Source organism: Chiloscyllium plagiosum, unplaced genomic scaffold (genome assembly GCF_037043375.1).
Source record: "Chiloscyllium plagiosum isolate Xiang-an unplaced genomic scaffold, Cpla_swu_hap1 HiC_scaffold_13, whole genome shotgun sequence".
Taxonomy (NCBI): Eukaryota; Metazoa; Chordata; class Chondrichthyes; order Orectolobiformes; family Hemiscylliidae; genus Chiloscyllium; species Chiloscyllium plagiosum.
The window spans coordinates 83,670,917-83,693,832 of NW_028270151.1; the positions used below are offsets into that span (position 1 = coordinate 83,670,917).

The window sequence follows — 22,916 nt, forward strand, 5'->3', positions numbered from 1 at the left end:
GTTTATCCGACTGTGCTGTTACACTGAGCTCTGGTTTATCCCACTGTGCTATTACCCTAAGTACTGATCTATCTGACTGCTGTTACACTGAGTTCTGGTCTATCTGACTGTACTGTTACACTGAGCTTCGCTCTATGTGCCTGCTCTGTTACACTAAGCTCTGTCCTATCTCACTGTACTGTTACACTAAGCTCTGATCTATCCGACTGTGCTGTTACACTGAGCTCTGGTTTTTCGGACTGTGCTGGTCCACTGACCTCTGAACAATCTGACTGTGCTGTTACACTGTGCTCTGATCTATCCGACTGTGCTGTTACACTGAGCTCTGATCTATCCGACTGTGCTGTTATGCTGAGCTCTGGTCTACCTGTGAGTACTGTTACCCTGACCTCTGATCTATCTGACTGTGATGTTACACTGTACACTGAGCTGTGTCCTTTCTGACGGTGTTGTTATACTGAGCTCAGATCTATCCGACTGTACCATTATGCAAAGCGCTGATCTATCTGACTGTACTGTTACACTGAGCTCTGGTCTATGAGCCTGATCTGTTACACTGAGCTATGTTCTATCTCACTGTACTGTCACACTGAGCTCTGATCTAACAAACTGTACTGTTTCACAAAGCTCTGATCTATCCGACTGTGCTGTTACTCTGAGCTCTGGTCTATCTGACTGTACTGTTACACTGAGCTCTGGTCTATGAGCCTGATCTGTTACACTGAGCTATGTTCTATCTCACTGTACTGTCACACAGAGCTCTGATCTATCAAACTGTGCTGTTACACAAAGCTCTGATCTATCCGACTGTGCTATTACACTGAGATCTGGTTTATCCAACTGTGCTGTTACATTGAGCTCTGGTATATCTGACTGTGGTGTTATACTGAGCTCTGGTCTATCAGGCTGTGCTCTCACACTGAGCTATGATCGATCTGACTGTGCTGTTACACTGAGCTCTGATCTATCTGACTGTGCTGTTACTCTGAGCTCTGATCTATCCGGCTGTGCTGTCACACTGAGCTCTGATCGATCTGACTGTGCTGTTACACTGAGCTCTGGTCTATCAGACTGTGATGTTACACTGAGCTCTCGTCTATCAAATGTACTGTTACACTGAGCTCTGGTCTATCCGACTGTGCTGTTACTCTGAGCTCTGATCTATCCGAATGTGCTGTTACACTGAGCTCTGATCGATCTGACTGTGCTGTTACACTGAGCTCTGATCTATCTGACTGTAATGTTACACTGAGCTCTGGTCAATCCGACTGTGCTGTTACGCTGACCTCTGGTTTATCCGACTGTGCTGTTACACTCAGGTCTGATCTATTTGACTGTGCTGTTACATGGAGCTCTGATCTATCTGACTGTGCTGTTACACTCAGCTCTGGTCAAACAGACTGTGCTGTTACGCTGAGCTCTGATCGACCCAACTGTGCTGTTACACTAAGTTCTGATCTATCCGACTGTGCTGTTATACTGAGCTTTGATCTATCTGACTGTACGGTTACACTGAGTGCTGATCTATCCAACTGTGCTGTTACTCTGAGCTCTGGTTTATCCGACTGTTCTGTTACACTGAGCTCTGGTCTATCCGACTGTGCTGTCACACTGAGCTCTGATCGATCTGACTGTGCTGTTACTCTGAGCTCTGGTCTATCCGGCTGTGCTGTTACACTGAGTTCTGGTCTCTCCAACTATGCTGTTATACTGAGCTCTGATCTATCTGTCTGTGATGTTACGCCGAGCTCTGATCGACCCGACTCTGCTGTTACTCTGAGCTCTGGTTTATCTGACTGTACTGTTACCCTGTGCTCTGGTTTATCCAATTGTGTTGTTACAATGAGCTCTGATCTATCCAACTGTGCTGTTACTCTGAACCTTGGTTTATCCGACTGTGCTGTAACATTGAGCTCTGGTCTATCCGGCTGTACTGTTACACTGAGCTCTGATCTATCCGACTGTGCTGTTACAATGAGCTCTGATCTATCCGACTGTGCTGTTACACTGAGCTCTGATCTATCCGACTGCTGTCATGCTGAGCTCTGGTTTATCCGACTGTGCTGTTACTCTGAGCTCTGATCTATCTGACTGTGCTGATACATTGATCTCTGGTCTATCTGACTGTGCTATTACACTGAGTACTGATCTATCCGACTGTAATGTTACGCAAAGCACTGATCTATCCGACTGTGCTATTAATCTGAGCACTGATTTATCCAACTGTGCTGTTACACTCAGCTCTGGTCTATATAACTGTGTTGTTGCACTGCGCTGTAATCTATGTGACTGTGCTATTACACTGAGCTCTGGTTTATCCGACTGTGCTGTTACACTGAGCTCTGGTCTATCTGACTGTGCTGATACACTGAGCTCTGATCTATCCGACTGTACTTTTACCCTGAGCTCTTGTTTATCCAACTGTGCTGTTGCACAGAGCTCCTGATCTATCCGACTGTGCTTTTACACTGTGCTCTGGTTTATCCGACTGTGCTGTTACACTGAGCTCTGGTTTATCTGACTGTGCTGTTACACTGAGCTCTGGTCAATCCGACTGTGCTGTTACATTGATGACTGGACTATCTGACTACGCTACTACACTGTGTTCTGATCTATCCGACTGTCATGTTACACAAAGCGCTGATCTATCCGACTGTGGTGTTAGCCTGAGCTCTCATTTATCTGACTGTGCTGTTACACTGAGCTCTGATCTATGTGACTGTGCTGTTACACTGAGCTCTGTCCTAACTCACTGTACAGTTACACTGAGCTCTGATCTATCCGACTGTGCTGTTCCACTCAGCTCTGATCTATCCGACTGTGCTGATATGCTGAGCTCTGCTTTATCCGATGGTGCTGTTACACTGAGCTCTGATCTATCTGACTGTAATGTTACACAAAGCGCTGATCTATCCGACTGTGCTATTAATATGAGCACTGATTTATCCAACTGTGCTGTTACACTCAGCTCTGGTCTATCTAACTGTGTTGTTACACTGCGCTCTGATCTATGTGACTGTGCTGTTACACTGAGCTCTGGTTTATCCGACTGTGCTGTTACACTGAGCTCTGATCTATCCGTCTGTACTGTTACCCTGAGCTCTTGTTTATCCAACTGTGCTGTTGCAATGAGCTCTGATCTATCCATCTGTGATTTTACACTGAGTTCTGGTTTATCTGACTGTGCTGTTACACTGAGCTCTGGTCAATCCGACTGTGCTGTGACATTGATCACTGGTCTATCTCACTGCGCTACTACACTGAGTTCGGATCTATCCGACTGTAATGTTACACAAAGCGCTGATCTATCCGACTGTGGTGTTAGCCTGAGCTCTCATTTATCTGACTGTGCTGTTACACTGACCTCTGGTCTATCTGACTGTGCTGTTACACTGAGCACTGATCTATCTGACTGTGCTGTTACACTGAGCTCTGTCCTAACTCACTGTACTGTTACACACAGCTCTGAGCTATCCGACTGTGCTGTTACACTGTGCTCTGATCTATCTGACTGTGCTGTTACACTGAGCTCTGATCTGTCCGACTGTGCTGTTACACTGAGCTCTGATCTACCTGAGAGTACTGTTACCCTGACCACTGATCTATCTGACTGTGATGTTATACTGTACACTGAGCTGTGGTCTATCTGACAGTGTTGTTATACGGAGCTCTGATCTATCCGATTGTCCCACTACGCAAAGCGCGGATCTATCCAACTGTGCTGTTACTCTGAGCTCTGGTCTATCTGACTGTACTGTTACACTGAGCTCTGGTCTATGAGTCTGATCTGTTACACTGAGCTCTGAGCTATCTGACTGTACTTTTACACACAGCTCTGAGCTATCCGACTGTGCTGTTACACTGAGCTCAGATCTATCTGACTGTGCTGTTACACTGAGCTCTGATCTATCTGACTGTACAGTTACACACAGCTCTGATCTATCTGACTGTGCTGTTACACTGAGCTCTGATCTATCTGACTGTGCTGTCACACTGAGCTCTGATCTATCTGACTGTACTGTTACACACAGCTCTGATCTATCTGACTGTACTGTTACACACAGCTCTGAGCTATCCAACTGTACTGTTACACTGAGCTCTGATCTATCCGACTGTACTGTTACACACAGCTCTGAGCTATCCAACTGTACTGTTACACTGAGCTCTGATCTATGTGACTGCACTATTACACTGAGCTCTGATCTATCCGGCTGTGCTGTCACACTGAGCTCTGATCTATCTGACTGTGCTGTTACACTGAGTTCTGGTCTATCAGACTGTACTGTTACACTGAGCTCTGGTCTATCAGACTGTCCTGTTACACTGAGCTCTGGTCTATCCGACTGTGCTGTTACGCTGAGCTCTGGTCTATCAGACTGTACTGTTACACTGAGCTCTGGTCTATCAGACTGTCCTGTTACACTGAGCTCTGGTCTATCCGACTGTGCTGTTACGCTGAGCTCTGGTCTATCCGACTGTACTGTTACACTGAGCTCTGGTCTATCCGACTGTGCTGTTACACTGAGCTCTGATCTATCTGACTGTGCTGTTACACTGAGCTCTGGTCTATCCGACTGTACTGTTACACTGAGCTCTGGTTTATCCGACTGTGCTGTTACACTGAGCTCTGATCTATCCGACTATGCTGTTACACTGAGCTCTGGTCTATCAGACTGTGCTGTTACACTGAGCTCTGATCTATCCGACTGTGCTGTTACACTGAGCTCTGGTCTATCCGACTGTGCTGTTACACTGAGCTCTGATCTATCCGACTGTGCTGTTACACTGAGCTCTGGTCTATCAGACTGTGCTATTACACTGAGCTCTGGTTTATCCGACTGTGCTGTTACACTGAGCTCTGATCTATCCGACTGTGCTGTTACACTGAGCTCTGATCTATCTGACTATGCTGTTACACTGAGCTCTGGTCTATCAGACTGTGCTATTACACTGAGCTCTGGTTTAACGACTGTGCTGTCACACACAGCTCTGAGCCTTCCGACTGTGCTGTTACACTGAGCACTGATCTATCTGACTGTGCTGTTACACTGAGCTCTGTCCGAACTCACTGTACTGTTACACACAGCTCTGAGCTATCCAACTGTGCTGTTACACTGTGCTCTGATCTATCTGACTGTGCTGTTACACTGAGCTCTGATCTATCCGACTGTGCTGTTACACTGAGCTCTGGTCTACCTGTGAGTACTGTTACCCTGACCTCTGATCTATCTGACTGTGATGTTATACTGTACACTGAGCCGTGGTTTATCTGATGGTGTTGTTATACTGAGCTCTGATCTATCCGACTGTCCCATTATGCAAAGCGCGGATCTATCCAACTGTGCTGTTACTCTGAGCTGTGGTCTATCTGACTGTACTGTTACACTGAGCTCTGGTCTATGAGTCTGATCTGTTACACTTAGCTCTGAGCTATGTGACTGTACTGTTACACACACCTCTGAGCTATCCAACTGTGCTGTTACACTGAGCTCTGATCTATCCAACAGTGTTATCACACTGAGCTCTGATCTATCCGACTGTACTGTCAAACTGAGCTCTGATCTTTGTGACTGCACTGTTACACTGAGCTCTGAGCTATCCGACTGTACTGTTACACACAGCTCTGAGCTATCCGACTGTGCTGTTACACAGAGCTCTGATCTATCTGACTGTTCTGTCACACTGAGCTCTGATCTATCCGACTGTACTGTTACACACAGCTCTGAGCTATCCGACTGTGCTGTTACACTGCGCTCTGATCTATGTGACTGCACTGTTACACTGAGCTCTGAGCTATCCGACTGTACTGTTACACACAGCTCTGAGCTATCCGACTGTGCTGTTACACTGAGCTCTGAGCTATCTGACTGTACTTTTACACACAGCTCTGAGCTATCCGACTGTGCTGTTACACTGAGCTCAGATCTATCTGACTGTGCTGTTACACTGAGCTCTGATCTATCTGACTGTACAGTTACACACAGCTCTGATCTATCTGACTGTGCTGTTACACTGAGCTCTGATCTATCTGACTGTGCTGTCACACTGAGCTCTGATCTATCTGACTGTACTGTTACACACAGCTCTGATCTATCTGACTGTACTGTTACACACAGCTCTGAGCTATCCAACTGTACTGTTACACTGAGCTCTGATCTATCCGACTGTACTGTTACACACAGCTCTGAGCTATCCAACTGTACTGTTACACTGAGCTCTGATCTATGTGACTGCACTATTACACTGAGCTCTGATCTATCCGGCTGTGCTGTCACACTGAGCTCTGATCTATCTGACTGTGCTGTTACACTGAGTTCTGGTCTATCAGACTGTACTGTTACACTGAGCTCTGGTCTATCAGACTGTCCTGTTACACTGAGCTCTGGTCTATCCGACTGTGCTGTTACGCTGAGCTCTGGTCTATCAGACTGTACTGTTACACTGAGCTCTGGTCTATCAGACTGTCCTGTTACACTGAGCTCTGGTCTATCCGACTGTGCTGTTACGCTGAGCTCTGGTCTATCCGACTGTACTGTTACACTGAGCTCTGGTCTATCCGACTGTGCTGTTACACTGAGCTCTGATCTATCTGACTGTGCTGTTACACTGAGCTCTGGTCTATCCGACTGTACTGTTACACTGAGCTCTGGTTTATCCGACTGTGCTGTTACACTGAGCTCTGATCTATCCGACTATGCTGTTACACTGAGCTCTGGTCTATCAGACTGTGCTGTTACACTGAGCTCTGATCTATCCGACTGTGCTGTTACACTGAGCTCTGGTCTATCCGACTGTGCTGTTACACTGAGCTCTGATCTATCCGACTGTGCTGTTACACTGAGCTCTGGTCTATCAGACTGTGCTATTACACTGAGCTCTGGTTTATCCGACTGTGCTGTTACACTGAGCTCTGATCTATCCGACTGTGCTGTTACACTGAGCTCTGATCTATCTGACTATGCTGTTACACTGAGCTCTGGTCTATCAGACTGTGCTATTACACTGAGCTCTGGTTTAACGACTGTGCTGTCACACACAGCTCTGAGCCTTCCGACTGTGCTGTTACACTGAGCACTGATCTATCTGACTGTGCTGTTACACTGAGCTCTGTCCGAACTCACTGTACTGTTACACACAGCTCTGAGCTATCCAACTGTGCTGTTACACTGTGCTCTGATCTATCTGACTGTGCTGTTACACTGAGCTCTGATCTATCCGACTGTGCTGTTACACTGAGCTCTGGTCTACCTGTGAGTACTGTTACCCTGACCTCTGATCTATCTGACTGTGATGTTATACTGTACACTGAGCCGTGGTTTATCTGATGGTGTTGTTATACTGAGCTCTGATCTATCCGACTGTCCCATTATGCAAAGCGCGGATCTATCCAACTGTGCTGTTACTCTGAGCTGTGGTCTATCTGACTGTACTGTTACACTGAGCTCTGGTCTATGAGTCTGATCTGTTACACTTAGCTCTGAGCTATGTGACTGTACTGTTACACACACCTCTGAGCTATCCAACTGTGCTGTTACACTGAGCTCTGATCTATCCAACAGTGTTATCACACTGAGCTCTGATCTATCCGACTGTACTGTCAAACTGAGCTCTGATCTTTGTGACTGCACTGTTACACTGAGCTCTGAGCTATCCGACTGTACTGTTACACACAGCTCTGAGCTATCCGACTGTGCTGTTACACAGAGCTCTGATCTATCTGACTGTTCTGTCACACTGAGCTCTGATCTATCCGACTGTACTGTTACACACAGCTCTGAGCTATCCGACTGTGCTGTTACACTGCGCTCTGATCTATGTGACTGCACTGTTACACTGAGCTCTGAGCTATCCGACTGTACTGTTACACACAGCTCTGAGCTATCCGACTGTGCTGTTACACTGAGCTCTGATCTATCTGACTGTGCTGTCACACTGAGCTCTGATCTATCCGACTGTACTGTTACACTGAGCTCTGATCTATCAGACTGTGCTGTTACACTGAGCTCTGTTTTATCCGACTGTACCATTACGCAAAGCGCTGATCTATCTGACTGTGCTGTTACACTGAGCTCTGGTCTATCAGACTGTGCTATTACACTGAACTCTGGTCTATCCGACTGTGCTGTCACACACAGCTCTGAGCTATCCGACTGTGCTGTTACACTGAGCTCTGCTTTATCTGACTGTGCTGCTACACTGAGCTCTGATTATGTGACTGCTCTGTTACACGGAGCTCTGATCTATCTCACTGTACTGTCACACTAAGCTCTGATCTCTCTCACTGTACTGTCACACTGAGCTCTGATCTATCTCACTGTACTGTTACACTAAGCTCTGTCCCATCACACTGATCTGGTCAATCCGATAGTGCTGTTCCATTGGTCTCGTGTCTATCAGACTGTGCTGTTATGCTGATGCCTGGTTTATCCGACAGTGGTGTTACACTGAGCTCTGATCCATCCGACTGTGCTCTTCCACTGAGCTCTGGTCTATCCGACTGTGAGGTTACACTGAGCTCTGATCTATCTGACTGTGTTGTTACACTGAGCTCTGATTTATCTGACTGTACTGATATGCAAAGCGCTGATCTATCCGACTGTGCTGTTACGCCGAGCTCTGGTTTATCCGACTGTGCTGTTACACTGAGCTCTGAGCTATCCGACTGTGCTGTTACACTGAGCTCTGATCTATCTGACTGTGCTGTCACACTGAGCTCTGATCTATCTGACTGTGCTGTTACACTGAGCTCTGGTCTATCTGACTGTGCTGTTACACTGAGCTCTGATCTATCTGACTGTGCTGTTACACTGAGCTCTGGTCCATCAGACTGAACTGTTACACTGACCTCTGGTGTAAGAGTCGGTGCTGTTACACTGAGCTCTGGTCAATCTGACTGTACTATTACACTGAGCACTGATCTGCCTGACTGTGCTGTTACACTGAGCTCTCGTCAATCCAACAGTGCTGTCTCCCTGAGCTCTGGTTTACCCGATTGTGCTGTCACAATGAACACTGATCTATCCGACTGTGCTGATACACTGAGCACTGATCTGTATGACTGTGCTGATGCACTGAGCTCTGGTTAATCCAACTGTGCTGTTACACTGAGCTCTGATCTATCCAACTGTGCTGTTACACTGAACTCCGATCTATCTGACTGTACTGTTACACTGAGCTCTGGTCAATCCGTCTGTGATGTTACACTGAGCTCTGATCAATCCGACTGTGCTGTTACACTGAGCTCTGATCTAACTGACCGTGCTGTTACCCGGAGCTCTGGTTTATCCGATTGTGCTGTTACAACGAGCTCTGATTTATCCGACTGTGCTGTTATGCTGAGCTCTGGGTTATCCGACTGTACTCTTATGCTGAGCTCTGGTTTATCCGACTGTGCTGTTACCCTGAGCTCATATCTATCCGACTGTGCTGTTATGATGAGCTCTGATTTATCCGACTGTGCTGTTACCCTGAGCTCATATCTATCCGACTGTGCTGTTATGATGAGTTCTGATCTATCTGACTGTGCTGTTACACTGAGCTGTGGTCTATCTGACTTTACTGTTACCCTGAGCTCTGATCTATCTGGCTGTGCTGTTACACTGAGCTCTGATCTATCTGACTGTACTGTTACACTGAGCTCTGATCTATCCAACTGTGCTGTTACACTGAACTCCGATCTATCTGACTGTACTGTTACACTGAGCTCTGGTCAATCCGTCTGTGATGTTACACTGAGCTCTGATCAATCCGACTGTGCTGTTACACTGAGCTCTGATCTAACTGACCGTGCTGTTACCCGGAGCTCTGGTTTATCCGATTGTGCTGTTACAACGAGCTCTGATTTATCCGACTGTGCTGTTATGCTGAGCTCTGGGTTATCCGACTGTACTCTTATGCTGAGCTCTGGTTTATCCGACTGTGCTGTTACCCTGAGCTCATATCTATCCGACTGTGCTGTTATGATGTGCTCTGGTTTATCCGACTGTGCTGTTACCCTGAGCTCATATCTATCCGACTGTGCTGTTATGATGAGTTCTGATCTATCTGACTGTGCTGTTACACTGAGCTGTGGTCTATCTGACTTTACTGTTACCCTGAGCTCTGATCTATCTGGCTGTGCTGTTACACTGAGCTCTGATCTATCTGACTGTGCTGTCACACTGAGCTCTGATCTATCTGACTGTGCTGTTACACTGAGCTCTGGTCTATCTGACTGTGCTGTTACACTGAGCTCTGATCTATCTGACTGTGCTGTTACACTGAGCTCTGGTCCATCAGACTGAACTGTTACACTGACCTCTGGTGTAAGAGTCGGTGCTGTTACACTGAGCTCTGGTCAATCTGACTGTACTATTACACTGAGCACTGATCTGCCTGACTGTGCTGTTACACTGAGCTCTCGTCAATCCAACAGTGCTGTCTCCCTGAGCTCTGGTTTACCCGATTGTGCTGTCACAATGAACACTGATCTATCCGACTGTGCTGATACACTGAGCACTGATCTGTATGACTGTGCTGATGCACTGAGCTCTGGTTAATCCAACTGTGCTGTTACACTGAGCTCTGATCTATCCAACTGTGCTGTTACACTGAACTCCGATCTATCTGACTGTACTGTTACACTGAGCTCTGGTCAATCCGTCTGTGATGTTACACTGAGCTCTGATCAATCCGACTGTGCTGTTACACTGAGCTCTGATCTAACTGACCGTGCTGTTACCCGGAGCTCTGGTTTATCCGATTGTGCTGTTACAACGAGCTCTGATTTATCCGACTGTGCTGTTATGCTGAGCTCTGGGTTATCCGACTGTACTCTTATGCTGAGCTCTGGTTTATCCGACTGTGCTGTTACCCTGAGCTCATATCTATCCGACTGTGCTGTTATGATGAGCTCTGATTTATCCGACTGTGCTGTTACCCTGAGCTCATATCTATCCGACTGTGCTGTTATGATGAGTTCTGATCTATCTGACTGTGCTGTTACACTGAGCTGTGGTCTATCTGACTTTACTGTTACCCTGAGCTCTGATCTATCTGGCTGTGCTGTTACACTGAGCTCTGATCTATCTGACTGTACTGTTACACTGAGCTCTGATCTATCCAACTGTGCTGTTACACTGAACTCCGATCTATCTGACTGTACTGTTACACTGAGCTCTGGTCAATCCGTCTGTGATGTTACACTGAGCTCTGATCAATCCGACTGTGCTGTTACACTGAGCTCTGATCTAACTGACCGTGCTGTTACCCGGAGCTCTGGTTTATCCGATTGTGCTGTTACAACGAGCTCTGATTTATCCGACTGTGCTGTTATGCTGAGCTCTGGGTTATCCGACTGTACTCTTATGCTGAGCTCTGGTTTATCCGACTGTGCTGTTACCCTGAGCTCATATCTATCCGACTGTGCTGTTATGATGTGCTCTGGTTTATCCGACTGTGCTGTTACCCTGAGCTCATATCTATCCGACTGTGCTGTTATGATGAGTTCTGATCTATCTGACTGTGCTGTTACACTGAGCTGTGGTCTATCTGACTTTACTGTTACCCTGAGCTCTGATCTATCTGGCTGTGCTGTTACACTGAGCTCTGATCTATCTGACTGTGCTGTTACACTGAGCTCTGATCTATCTTACTGTAATGTTACACTGAGCTCTGATTTTTCCGACTGTACTGTTACACAAAGCGCTGATCTATCTGACTCTGCTGTTACACTGAACTCTGGTCTATCCGACAGTGCTGTTACATTGAGCTTTGGTCCATCTGACTGTGCTGTTACACTGAGCTCTGATTAATCCGATTGTGATGTTACGCTAATCTCTGATCTATCTTACTGTAATGTTACACTGAGCTCTGGTCAATCTGACTGTGATGTTACACTGAGCTCTGATCAATCCGACTATGATGTTACACTGAGCTCTGATCAATCCGACTGTGCTGTTATGCTGAGCTCTGATTTTCCCGACTGTACTGTTACACAAAGCACTGGTCTATCTGACTGTGCTGTTACACTGAGCTCTGGTCTATCAGACTGTGCTGTTACATTGAGCTCTGGTCCATCGAATTTTACTGCTACCCTGAGCACTGATCTATCTGACTATGCTGTTACACTGAGCTCTGATCTATTTGACTGTGCTGTTACAGTGAGGTCTGGTCTATCTGACTGTGCTGTTACGCTGAGCTCTGCATTATCCGACTGTACTATTACACTGAGCACTGATCTGCCTGACTGTGCTGTTACACTGACCTCTGGTCTATCTGACTGCGCTATTTCACTGAGCTCTGATCTATCCGATTGTACTGTTACACTGAGCTCTGCTCGATCCAACTGTTCTATTACAATGAGCTCTGGTCTATGTGCCTGCTCTGTTACACTGAGCTCTATCCTAACTCACTGTATTGTTACACTGAGCTCTGTCCTATCTCACTATACTGTTACACGAAGCTCTGATCTATCCAATTATGCTGTTACACTGAGTTCTGGTTTATCCGACTGTGCTGTTACACTGTGCTCTGGTCTATCAGACGGTGCTGTTACACTGTGCTCTGGTCTATCCTACTGTACTGTTTCTCTGAGCTCTCATTTATCTGACTGTGGTGTTACACTGTGCTCTGGTTTATCTGACTGTACTGTTTCTCTGAGCTCTCATTTATCTGACTGTGCTGTTACACTGAGCTCTGATCTATCTGACTGTTCTGTTACACTGAGCTCTGGTCTATCTGAAGTACTGTTACCCTGACTTCTGATCTATCCGACTGTGCTGTTATACTGAGCTCTGGTCTATCTGAAGTACTGTTACCCTGAGCTCAGGTTCATCCTATTTGTGCTGTTACACGGAGCTCCGATCTATCTAACTGTGCTGTTACACTGAGCATTGATCTATCTGCCTGTGCTGATATACTGAGCTCTGATCTATCCAACAGTGCGGTTACTCTGAGCTCTGGTTTATCTGACTGTGCTGTTACACTGAGCTCTGATCTATCCGATTGTGCTGTTACACTGAGCTCTAGTCTATCTGACTGTGTTGTTACACTGAGCTCTAGTCTATCTGACTGTGTTGTTACTCTGAGCTGTGGGTTAACCGACTGTGCTGTTAGAATGATATCTGGTCTATGTGCCTGCTCTGTTACATTGAGCTCTATCCTAACTCACTGTACTGTTATACTGAGCTCTGTCCTATCTCACTGTACTGTTCCACTGAGCTCTATCCTATCACACTGTACTGTTACACTTATCTCTGATCTATCCGACTGTGCTGTTACACTGAGCTCTGATCTATCTGACTGTGCTCTTACAGTGTGCACTGATCTATCCAACTGTGATGTTACACTGAGCTCTGATCAATCCGACTGTGCTGTTACATTGAGCTCTGGTCTATCCAACTGTGCTCTTACACTGAGCTGTGGTCTATCCAACTGTACTGTTGCACTGAGCTCTGGTCTATCTGACTGTGCTGTTATACTGAGCTCTGATCTATCCGACTGTACGGTTACACTGAGCTCTGATCTATCTGACTGGACTGTTACACTGAGCTCTGGTCAATCCAACTGTGAAGTTACACTGAGCTCTGACCTATCCAACAGTGCTGTTACTCTGAGCTCTGGTCTATCCGACTCTGCTAGGACACTGAGCTCTGGTCAATCCGACTGTGCTGTTACATTGAGCTCTGGTCTCTCCAACTGTACTGTTACACTGAGCTCTCGTCAATCTGACTCTGCTCTTACACTGAGCTCTGCTCTATCCAACTGTGCTGTTACACTGATCTCTGGTCTATCTGACTGCACTGTTACCCTGACCTCCGGTTTATCCTATTGTGCTGTTACGCTGAGCTCTGATTTATCCGATCTGCTGTTACACTGAGCGCTGGTCAATCCGACTGTGCTGTTACACTGAGCTCTGGTCTCTCCAACTGTACTGTTACACTGAGCTCTCGTCAATCTGACTCTGCTCTTACACTGAGCTCTGCTCTATCCAACTGTGCTGTTACACTGATCTCTGGTCTATCTGACTGCACTGTTACCCTGACCTCCGGTTTATCCTATTGTGCTGTTACGCTGAGCTCTGATTTATCTGATCTGCTGTTACACTGAGCGCTGGTCAATCCGACTGTGCTGTTACACTGAGCTCTGATCTATCTGACAGGACTGTTACACTGACATTTGGTGTATCTGACAAGAACAGAGTTGGATCGACAAGAGATCAGTGCAACAGCACAGTCGGATAGATCAGAGCTCAGTGTAACAGCACAGTCGGATAGATCAGAGCTCAGTGTAACAGCACAGTCGGATAGATCAGAGCTCAGTGTGCTGTTACACTGTGCTCTGGTTAATCAGACTGTGCTGTTACGCTGAGCTCTGATTTATCTGACTGTACTGTTACGCAAAGCGCAGATCTATCCGACTGTGCTGTTACACTGAGTTCTGGTCTTTCAGACTGTGCTGTTGCACTGATCTCTGGTCTATCCAACTGTGCTGTTGCACTGATCTCTGGTCTATCCAACTGTGCTGTTGCACTGAGCTCTGATCTATCTGACTGTACTGTTACACTGAGCTCTGGTCAATCCGACTGTGATGTTACACTGAGCTCTGTCCTATCTCACTTTACTGTTACACTGAGTTCTGTTCTATCTGATTAACTGAACTGTTATATCCTGTTCTTTTCTTTTGGTCCAGCAATTTATCCTAAATGTGAGATATATCGTTACTTCTGGAATTCAATTCCATTGAAAGAACCTTTAATTTTTGATTGAGTGGTGCTTTTACTAATCATGCTGTTTTAACAAAGACAGCCTCAGTCTTTAACACAATCCCAGTGTGATGCACATTACCTGGCACTTGTAGACCAGTTTTGGAATGGATGTCCCCACTGCTGAATCTGGTTGTTGTTGGATACAGTGACTTTAAATAAGCAAAGTGGTCCATTAGCCAGGCCATAGGCAGAGACTCCAAAGCAGATAATGGAGAAAATGATCGCTAGTTTGGACCAAACGACTGACAAAAGCATCTGCAGATACAAAGATAAACAGTTGCTCAACCTGTGATAAGCATTCCATTTTCTTACTGATTTTATTAATGTCTATTTTAATTCCCTTGTTACCCCCAGTGCTCTCTTGCCTGTTAAAAACGTAACAATGAATTGTATGTTGTAGAATTTTACAATTTAAGCAACAAACATGATAAAGTAACGAGTTTCGAGAAGATTTGTAGCTCAGGTTGAGGTCCGGGATGTAGGCTTGCTCGCTGAGCTGGATGGTTCATTTTCAGACGTTTCATCACCATCCTGGGTAACATCTTCAGTGAGCCTCTGGCTAAAGCTCTTGCTGGAGGCTCACTGATGATGTTACCTAGTATGGTGATGAAACGTCTGAAAATGTACCTTCCAGCTCAGCGAGCTAACTTACATCCAGAAAATGACAAATGTTAATGTTCTTGGTTCCAATCCAGTCCGAATTGAGTTTGTTACTCTGAGCTCTGGGGCAAGTGTCATAATGAGCGTGTGTTGTATTTTTCAGTTCCTGAAGCAAAATTGGTGACAATGATTCCCACACACCCCAGTGTGATCATGACAGTGATTCCCACACCCCCAGTGTGATCGTGACAGTGATTCCCACACACCCCAGTGTGATTGTGACAGTGATTCCCACACACCCCAGTGTGATTGTGACAGTGATTCCCACACTCCCCAGTGCATTCATGGCAGTGATTCCCACACACCCCAGCGCGATCGTGACAGTGATTCCCACACACCCCAGCGCGATCGTGACAGTGATTCTCACACTCCCCAGCACGATCGTGACAGTGATTCCCACACACCCCAGTGTGATCGTGACAGTGATTCCCACACTCCCCAGTGTGATCGTGACAGTGAATCCCACGCTGGCCAGCGCGATCGTAACAGTCATTTCCACACTCCGCAATGCGATCGTGACAGTGATTCCCACACACCCCAGTGTGATTGTGACAGTGATTCCCACACACCCCAGTGTGATTGTGACAGTGATTCCCACACTCCCCAGTGCATTCATGGCAGTGATTCCCACACACCCCAGCGCGATCGTGACAGTGATTCCCACACACCCCAGCGCGATCGTGACAGTGATTCTCACACTCCCCAGCACGATCGTGACAGTGATTCCCACACACCCCAGTGTGATCGTGACAGTGATTCCCACACTCCCCGGCGTGATCGTGACTGATTTCCACACTCACCAGCGCGATTGTGACAGTGATTGCCACACTCCCCAACGCGATTGTGACAGAGATTTCTACACTCCCCAGTGTATTTGTGGCGGTGATTCCCACACTCCACAGTGCGATCATGACAGTAATTCCACACTCCCCAGCGTGATCGTGACAGTGAATCCCACGCTCCCCAGTGCGATCGTTATAGTTATTTCCACACTCCCCAACACGATCGTGACAGTGATTCCCACACTCGCCAGCGCAATCGTGTCAGTGATTCCCACACTCCGCACCGCGATCGTGACAGTGATTCCCACACTCCCCAGCGTGATTGTGACAGTGATTCCCACACTCCCCAGTGTATTTGTGGCAGTGATTCCCACACTCCCCAGTGTGATCATTACAGTGATTCCCACACTCCCCAACGCAATTGTGACAGAGATTCCCACATTCCCCAGTGCGTTCGTGGCACTGATTCCCACACTTCCCAGTGCGATCATAACAGTCATTCCCACACTCCCCAGCGTGATCATGACAGTGCTTCCCACACTCCCCAGCGTGATCGGGACAGTGATTCCCACACTCCCCAGTGCGATTGTGACAGTGATTCCCACACTCCCCAGTGTGATTGTGACAGGGATTCCCACACTCGCGAGCACGATTGTGACAGTGATTCCCACACTCCTCAGTGTGGTTGTGACAGTGATTCCCACAAACATCAGTGTGGTTGTGACAGTGATTCCCACAAACCTCAGTGTGATTGTGACAGTGATTCCCACACTCCCAAGTGTGATCGTGACAGTGAGTCCCACACTCCGCAGCGCGATCGTGACAGTGATTTCCACACTCCGCAGTGCAATTGTGACAGTGAATCCCACGCTCCCCAGCGCGATCGTTACAGTGATTTCCACACTCCGCATTGCAATCGTGACAGATTCCCACACTCGCCAGCGTGATTGTGACAGTGATTGCCACACTCCCCAGTGTATTCGTGGCAGTGATTCTCACACTCCCCAGTGTGATCACGACAGTGATTCCCACACTCCCCAACACGATTGTGACAGAGATTCCCACACTCCCCACTGGGTTCGTGGCAGTGATTCCCACACTTCCCAGCGCGATCATGACAGTAATTCCCACACTCCCCAGCGCGATCATGACAGTAATTCCCACACTCCCCAGCGCGATCATGACTGTGCTTCCCACACTCCCCAGCGCGATCGGAACAGTGATTCCCACACTCCCCAGCACGATCGGGACAGTGATTCCCACACTCCCCAGCTCGATCGGGACAGTGATTCCCACACTCCCCAGCACGATCTGGACAGTGATTGCCACACACCCCAGCGTGATTGTGACAGTGATTCCCACACTCCCCAGTGTGATTGTGACAGTGATTCCCACAAACCTCAGTGTGGTTGTGACAGTGAATCCCACAAACCTCATTGTGATTGTGAGTGATTCCCACAAGCCCCAGTGTAGTTGTGACAGTGATTCCCACACTCCCCAGCGCGATCGTGACAGTGATTCCCACACTCCCCAGCGCGATCGTGACAGTGATTCCCACACTCCCCAGTGCAATCATGACAGTGATTACCACACTCCCCAGTGTGATCAGGACAGTGAATCTCACACTCCCCAGTGTGATCGGGACAGTGATTCCCACACTCCCCAGCGTGATCGTGACTGATTCCCACACTCGCCAGTGCGATTGTGACAGTGATTGCCACACTCCCCAGTGTATTCGTGGCAGTGATTCTCACACTCCCCAGTGTAATCACTACAGTGATTCCCACACTCCCCAACGCGATCGTGGCAATGATTCCCACACTTCCCAGTGCGATCATGATATTAATTCCCACACTCCCCAGCGCGATCATGACTGTGCTTCCCACACTCCCCAGCGCGATCGTTACAGTGATTCCCACACTCCCCAACACGATCGGGACAGTGATTCCCACACTCCCCAGCACGATCGGGACAGTGATTCCCACACACCCCAGCGCGATCGTGACAGTGATTCCCACACTCCCCAGCGTGATCGTGACAGTGATTCCCACACTCCACCGTGCGATCATGACAGTGATTACCACACTACCCAGTGTGATCGGGACAGTGAATCTCACACTCCCCAGTGTGATCGGGACAGTGATTTCCACACTTCCCAACGCGATTGTGACAGAGATTTCTACACTCCCCAGTGTCTTTGTTGCGGTGATTCCCACATTCCCCAGTGCGATCATGACAGTAATTCCCACACTCCCCAGTGTGATCGTGACAGTGATTCCCACACTCCTCGGTGTGATCGGGACAGTAATTCCACACTCCCCAGCGTGATCGTGACAGTGAATCCCACGCTCCCCAGTGCGATCGTTATAGTTATTTCCACACTCCCCAACACGATCGTGACAGTGATTCCCACACTCGCCAGCGCGATCGTGTCAGTGATTCCCACACTCCGCACCGCGATCGTGACAGTGATTCCCACACTCCCCAACGCAATTGTGACAGAGATTCCCACATTCCCCAGTGTATTTGTGGCACTGATTCCCACACTTCCCAGTGCGATCATAACAGTCATTCCCACACTCCCCAGCGTGATCATGACAGTGCTTCCCACACTCCCCAGTGCGATTGTGACAGTGATTCCCACACTCCCCAGTGTGATTGTGACAGGGATTCCCACACTCGCGAGCACGATTGTGACAGTGATTCCCACACTCCTCAGTGTGGTTGTGACAGTGATTCCCACAAACCTCAGTGTGGTTGTGACAGTGATTCCCACAAACCTCAGTGTGATTGTGACAGTGATTCCCACACTCCCAAGTGTGATCGTGACAGTGAGTCCCACACTCCGCAGCGCGATCGTGACAGTGATTTCCACACTCCGCAGTGCAATTGTGACAGTGAATCCCACGCTCCCCAGCGCGATCGTTACAGTGATTTCCACACTCCGCATTGCAATCGTGACAGTGATTCCCACACTCCCCAGCGTGATCGTGACTGATTCCCACACTCGCCAGTGCGATTGTGACAGTGATTGCCACACTCCCCAGTGTATTCGTGGCAGTGATTCTCACACTCCCCAGTGTAATCACTACAGTGATTCCCACACTCCCCAACGCGATCGTGGCAATGATTCCCACACTTCCCAGTGCGATCATGATATTAATTCCCACACTCCCCAGCGCGATCATGACTGTGCTTCCCACACTCCCCAGCGCGATCGTTACAGTGATTCCCACACTCCCCAACACGATCGGGACAGTGATTCCCACACTCCCCAGCACGATCGGGACAGTGATTCCCACACACCCCAGCGCGATCGTGACAGTGATTCCCACACTCCCCAGCGTGATCGTGACAGTGATTCCCACACTCCACCGTGCGATCATGACAGTGATTACCACACTACCCAGTGTGATCGGGACAGTGAATCTCACACTCCCCAGTGTGATCGGGACAGTGATTTCCACACTTCCCAACGCGATTGTGACAGAGATTTCTACACTCCCCAGTGTCTTTGTTGCGGTGATTCCCACATTCCCCAGTGCGATCATGACAGTAATTCCCACACTCCCCAGTGTGATCGTGACAGTGATTCCCACACTCCTCGGTGTGATCGGGACAGTAATTCCACACTCCCCAGCGTGATCGTGACAGTGAATCCCACGCTCCCCAGTGCGATCGTTATAGTTATTTCCACACTCCCCAACACGATCGTGACAGTGATTCCCACACTCGCCAGCGCGATCGTGTCAGTGATTCCCACACTCCGCACCGCGATCGTGACAGTGATTCCCACACTCCCCAACGCAATTGTGACAGAGATTCCCACATTCCCCAGTGTATTTGTGGCACTGATTCCCACACTTCCCAGTGCGATCATAACAGTCATTCCCACACTCCCCAGCGTGATCATGACAGTGCTTCCCACACTCCCCAGTGCGATTGTGACAGTGATTCCCACACTCCCCAGTGTGATTGTGACAGGGATTCCCACACTCGCGAGCACGATTGTGACAGTGATTCCCACACTCCTCAGTGTGGTTGTGACAGTGATTCCCACAAACCTCAGTGTGGTTGTGACAGTGATTCCCACAAACCTCAGTGTGATTGTGACAGTGATTCCCACACTCCCAAGTGTGATCGTGACAGTGAGTCCCACACTCCGCAGCGCGATCGTGACAGTGATTTCCACACTCCGCAGTGCAATTGTGACAGTGAATCCCACGCTCCCCAGCGCGATCGTTACAGTGATTTCCACACTCCGCATTGCAATCGTGACAGTGATTCCCACACTCCCCAGCGTGATCGTGACTGATTCCCACACTCGCCAGCGTGATTGTGACAGTGATTGCCACACTCCCCAGTGTATTCGTGGCAGTGATTCTCACACTCCCCAGTGTGATCATGACAGTGATTCCCACACTCCCCAACACGATTGTGACAGAGATTCCCACACTCCCCACTGGGTTCGTGGCAGTGATTCCCACACTTCCCAGCGCGATCATGACAGTAATTCCCACACTCCCCAGCGCGATCATGACTGTGCTTCCCACACTCCCCAGCGCGATCGGAACAGTGATTCCCACACTCCCCAACACGATCGGGACAGTGATTCCCACACTCCCCAGCACGATCGGGACAGTGATTCCCACACTCCCCAGCACGATCGGGACAGTGATTCCCACACACCCCAGCGCGATCGTGACAGTGATTCCCACACTCCCCAGCGTGATCGTGACAGTGATTCCCACACTCCACCGTGCGATCATGACAGTGATTACCACACTACCCAGTGTGATCGGGACAGTGAATCTCACACTCCTCAGTGTGATCGGGACAGTGATTTCCACACTTCCCAACGCGATTGTGACAGAGATTTCTACACTCCCCAGTGTCTTTGTTGCGGTGATTCCCACATTCCCCAGTGCGATCATGACAGTAATTCCCACACTCCCCAGTGTGATCGTGACAGTGATTCCCACACTCCTCGGTGTGATCGGGACAGTAATTCCCACACTCCCCAGCACGATCGTGACAGTGATTCACACAGTCCGTAGCACGATCATTACATTGATTCCCACTATCCCCAACGCGATTGTGACAGAGATTCCTACACTCCCCAGTGCGTTCGTGGCAGTAATTCCCACACTCCCCAGCTCGATCATGACAGTGCTTCCCACACTCCCCAGCACGATCGGGACAGTGATTCCCACACACCCCAGTGTGATTGTGAAAGTGATTCCCACAAACCTCAGTGTGATTGTGACAGTGATTCCCACAAACCTCAGTGTGGTTGTGACAGTGATTCCCACAAACCCCAGTGTGATCATGACAGTGATTCCTACATTCCCCAGCGTGATTGTGACAGTGATTCCTACACTCCCCAGTGTGATCGGGACAGTGAATCTCACACTCCCCAGTGTGGTTGTGACAGTGATTCCCACAAACCTCAGTGTGATTGTGACAGTGATTCCCACACTCCCAAGTGTGATCGTGACAGTGATTCCCACACTCCCCAGCATGATCGTGACAGTGAATCCCACGCTCCCCAGCGCGATCATTACAGTGATTCCCACACTCCCCAGTGTGATCGTTACAGTGATTTCCACACTCCGCAGTGCAATTGTGACAGTGATTCCCACACTCCCCAGCGTGATCGTGACTGATTCCCACACTCGCCAGCGTGATTGTGACAGTGATTCCCACACTCCCCAGTGTGATCACTACAGTGATTCCCACACTCCCCAACACGATTGTGACAGAGATTCCCACACTCCCCACTGGGTTCGTGGCAGTGATTCCCACACTTCCCAGCGCGATCATGACAGTAATTCCCACACTCCCCAGCGCGATCATGACTGTGCTTCCCACACTCCCCAGCGCGATCGGAACAGTGATTCCCACACTCCCCAGCACGATCGGGACAGTGATTCCCACACTCCCCAGCTCGATCGGGACAATGATTCCCACACTCCCCAGCACGATCTGGACAGTGATTCCCACACACCCCAGCGTGATTGTGACAGTGATTCCCACACACCCCAGCGTGATTGTGACAGTGATTCCCACATTCCCCAGTGTGATTGTGACAGTGATTCCCACAAACCTCAGTGTGGTTGTGACAGTGAATCCCACAAACCTCATTGTGATTGTGAGTGATTCCCACAAGCCCCAGTGTAGTTGTGACAGTAATTCCCACACTCCCCAGCGTGATCATGACAGTGATTCCTACACTCCCCAGCGTGATTGTGACAGTGATTCCTACACTCCCCAGTGTGATCGGGACAGTGAATCTCACACTCCCCAGTGTGGTTGTGACAGTGATTCCCACACTCCCCAGCGTGATCGTGACTGATTCCCACACTCGCCAGCGCGATTGTGACAGTGATTGCCACACTCCCCAGTGTATTCGTGGCAGTGATTCTCACACTCCCCAGTGTAATCACTACAGTGATTCCCACACTCCCCAACGCGATCGTGGCAGTGATTCCCACACTTCCCAGTGCGATCATGATAGTAATTCCCACACTCCCCAGCGCGATCATGACTGCGCTTCCCACACTCCCCAGCGCGATCGTTACAGTGATTCCCACACTCCCCAGCGCGATCGGGACAGTGATTCCCACACTCCCCAACACGATCGGGACAGTGATTCCCACACTCCCCAGCACGATCGGGACAGTGATTCCCACACACCACAGCGTGATTGTGACAGTGATTCCCACACT

The 22,916-nt window shown here is 48.7% G+C and overlaps 1 protein-coding gene across 1 annotated transcript in view; it reads right to left on the minus strand.

The window, feature by feature from the left end:
* Positions 1–22,916, minus strand: part of LOC148148359 (transmembrane 4 L6 family member 5-like) — a 55,007-nt gene that overhangs the window by 9,775 nt on the left and 22,316 nt on the right. Inside the window, exon 3 of the mRNA XM_087993265.1 lies at positions 14,826–15,001. Within this exon, the coding sequence (XP_087849391.1) occupies positions 14,826–15,001 (176 nt within the window). The remainder of the gene's footprint in view (positions 1–14,825; positions 15,002–22,916) is intronic.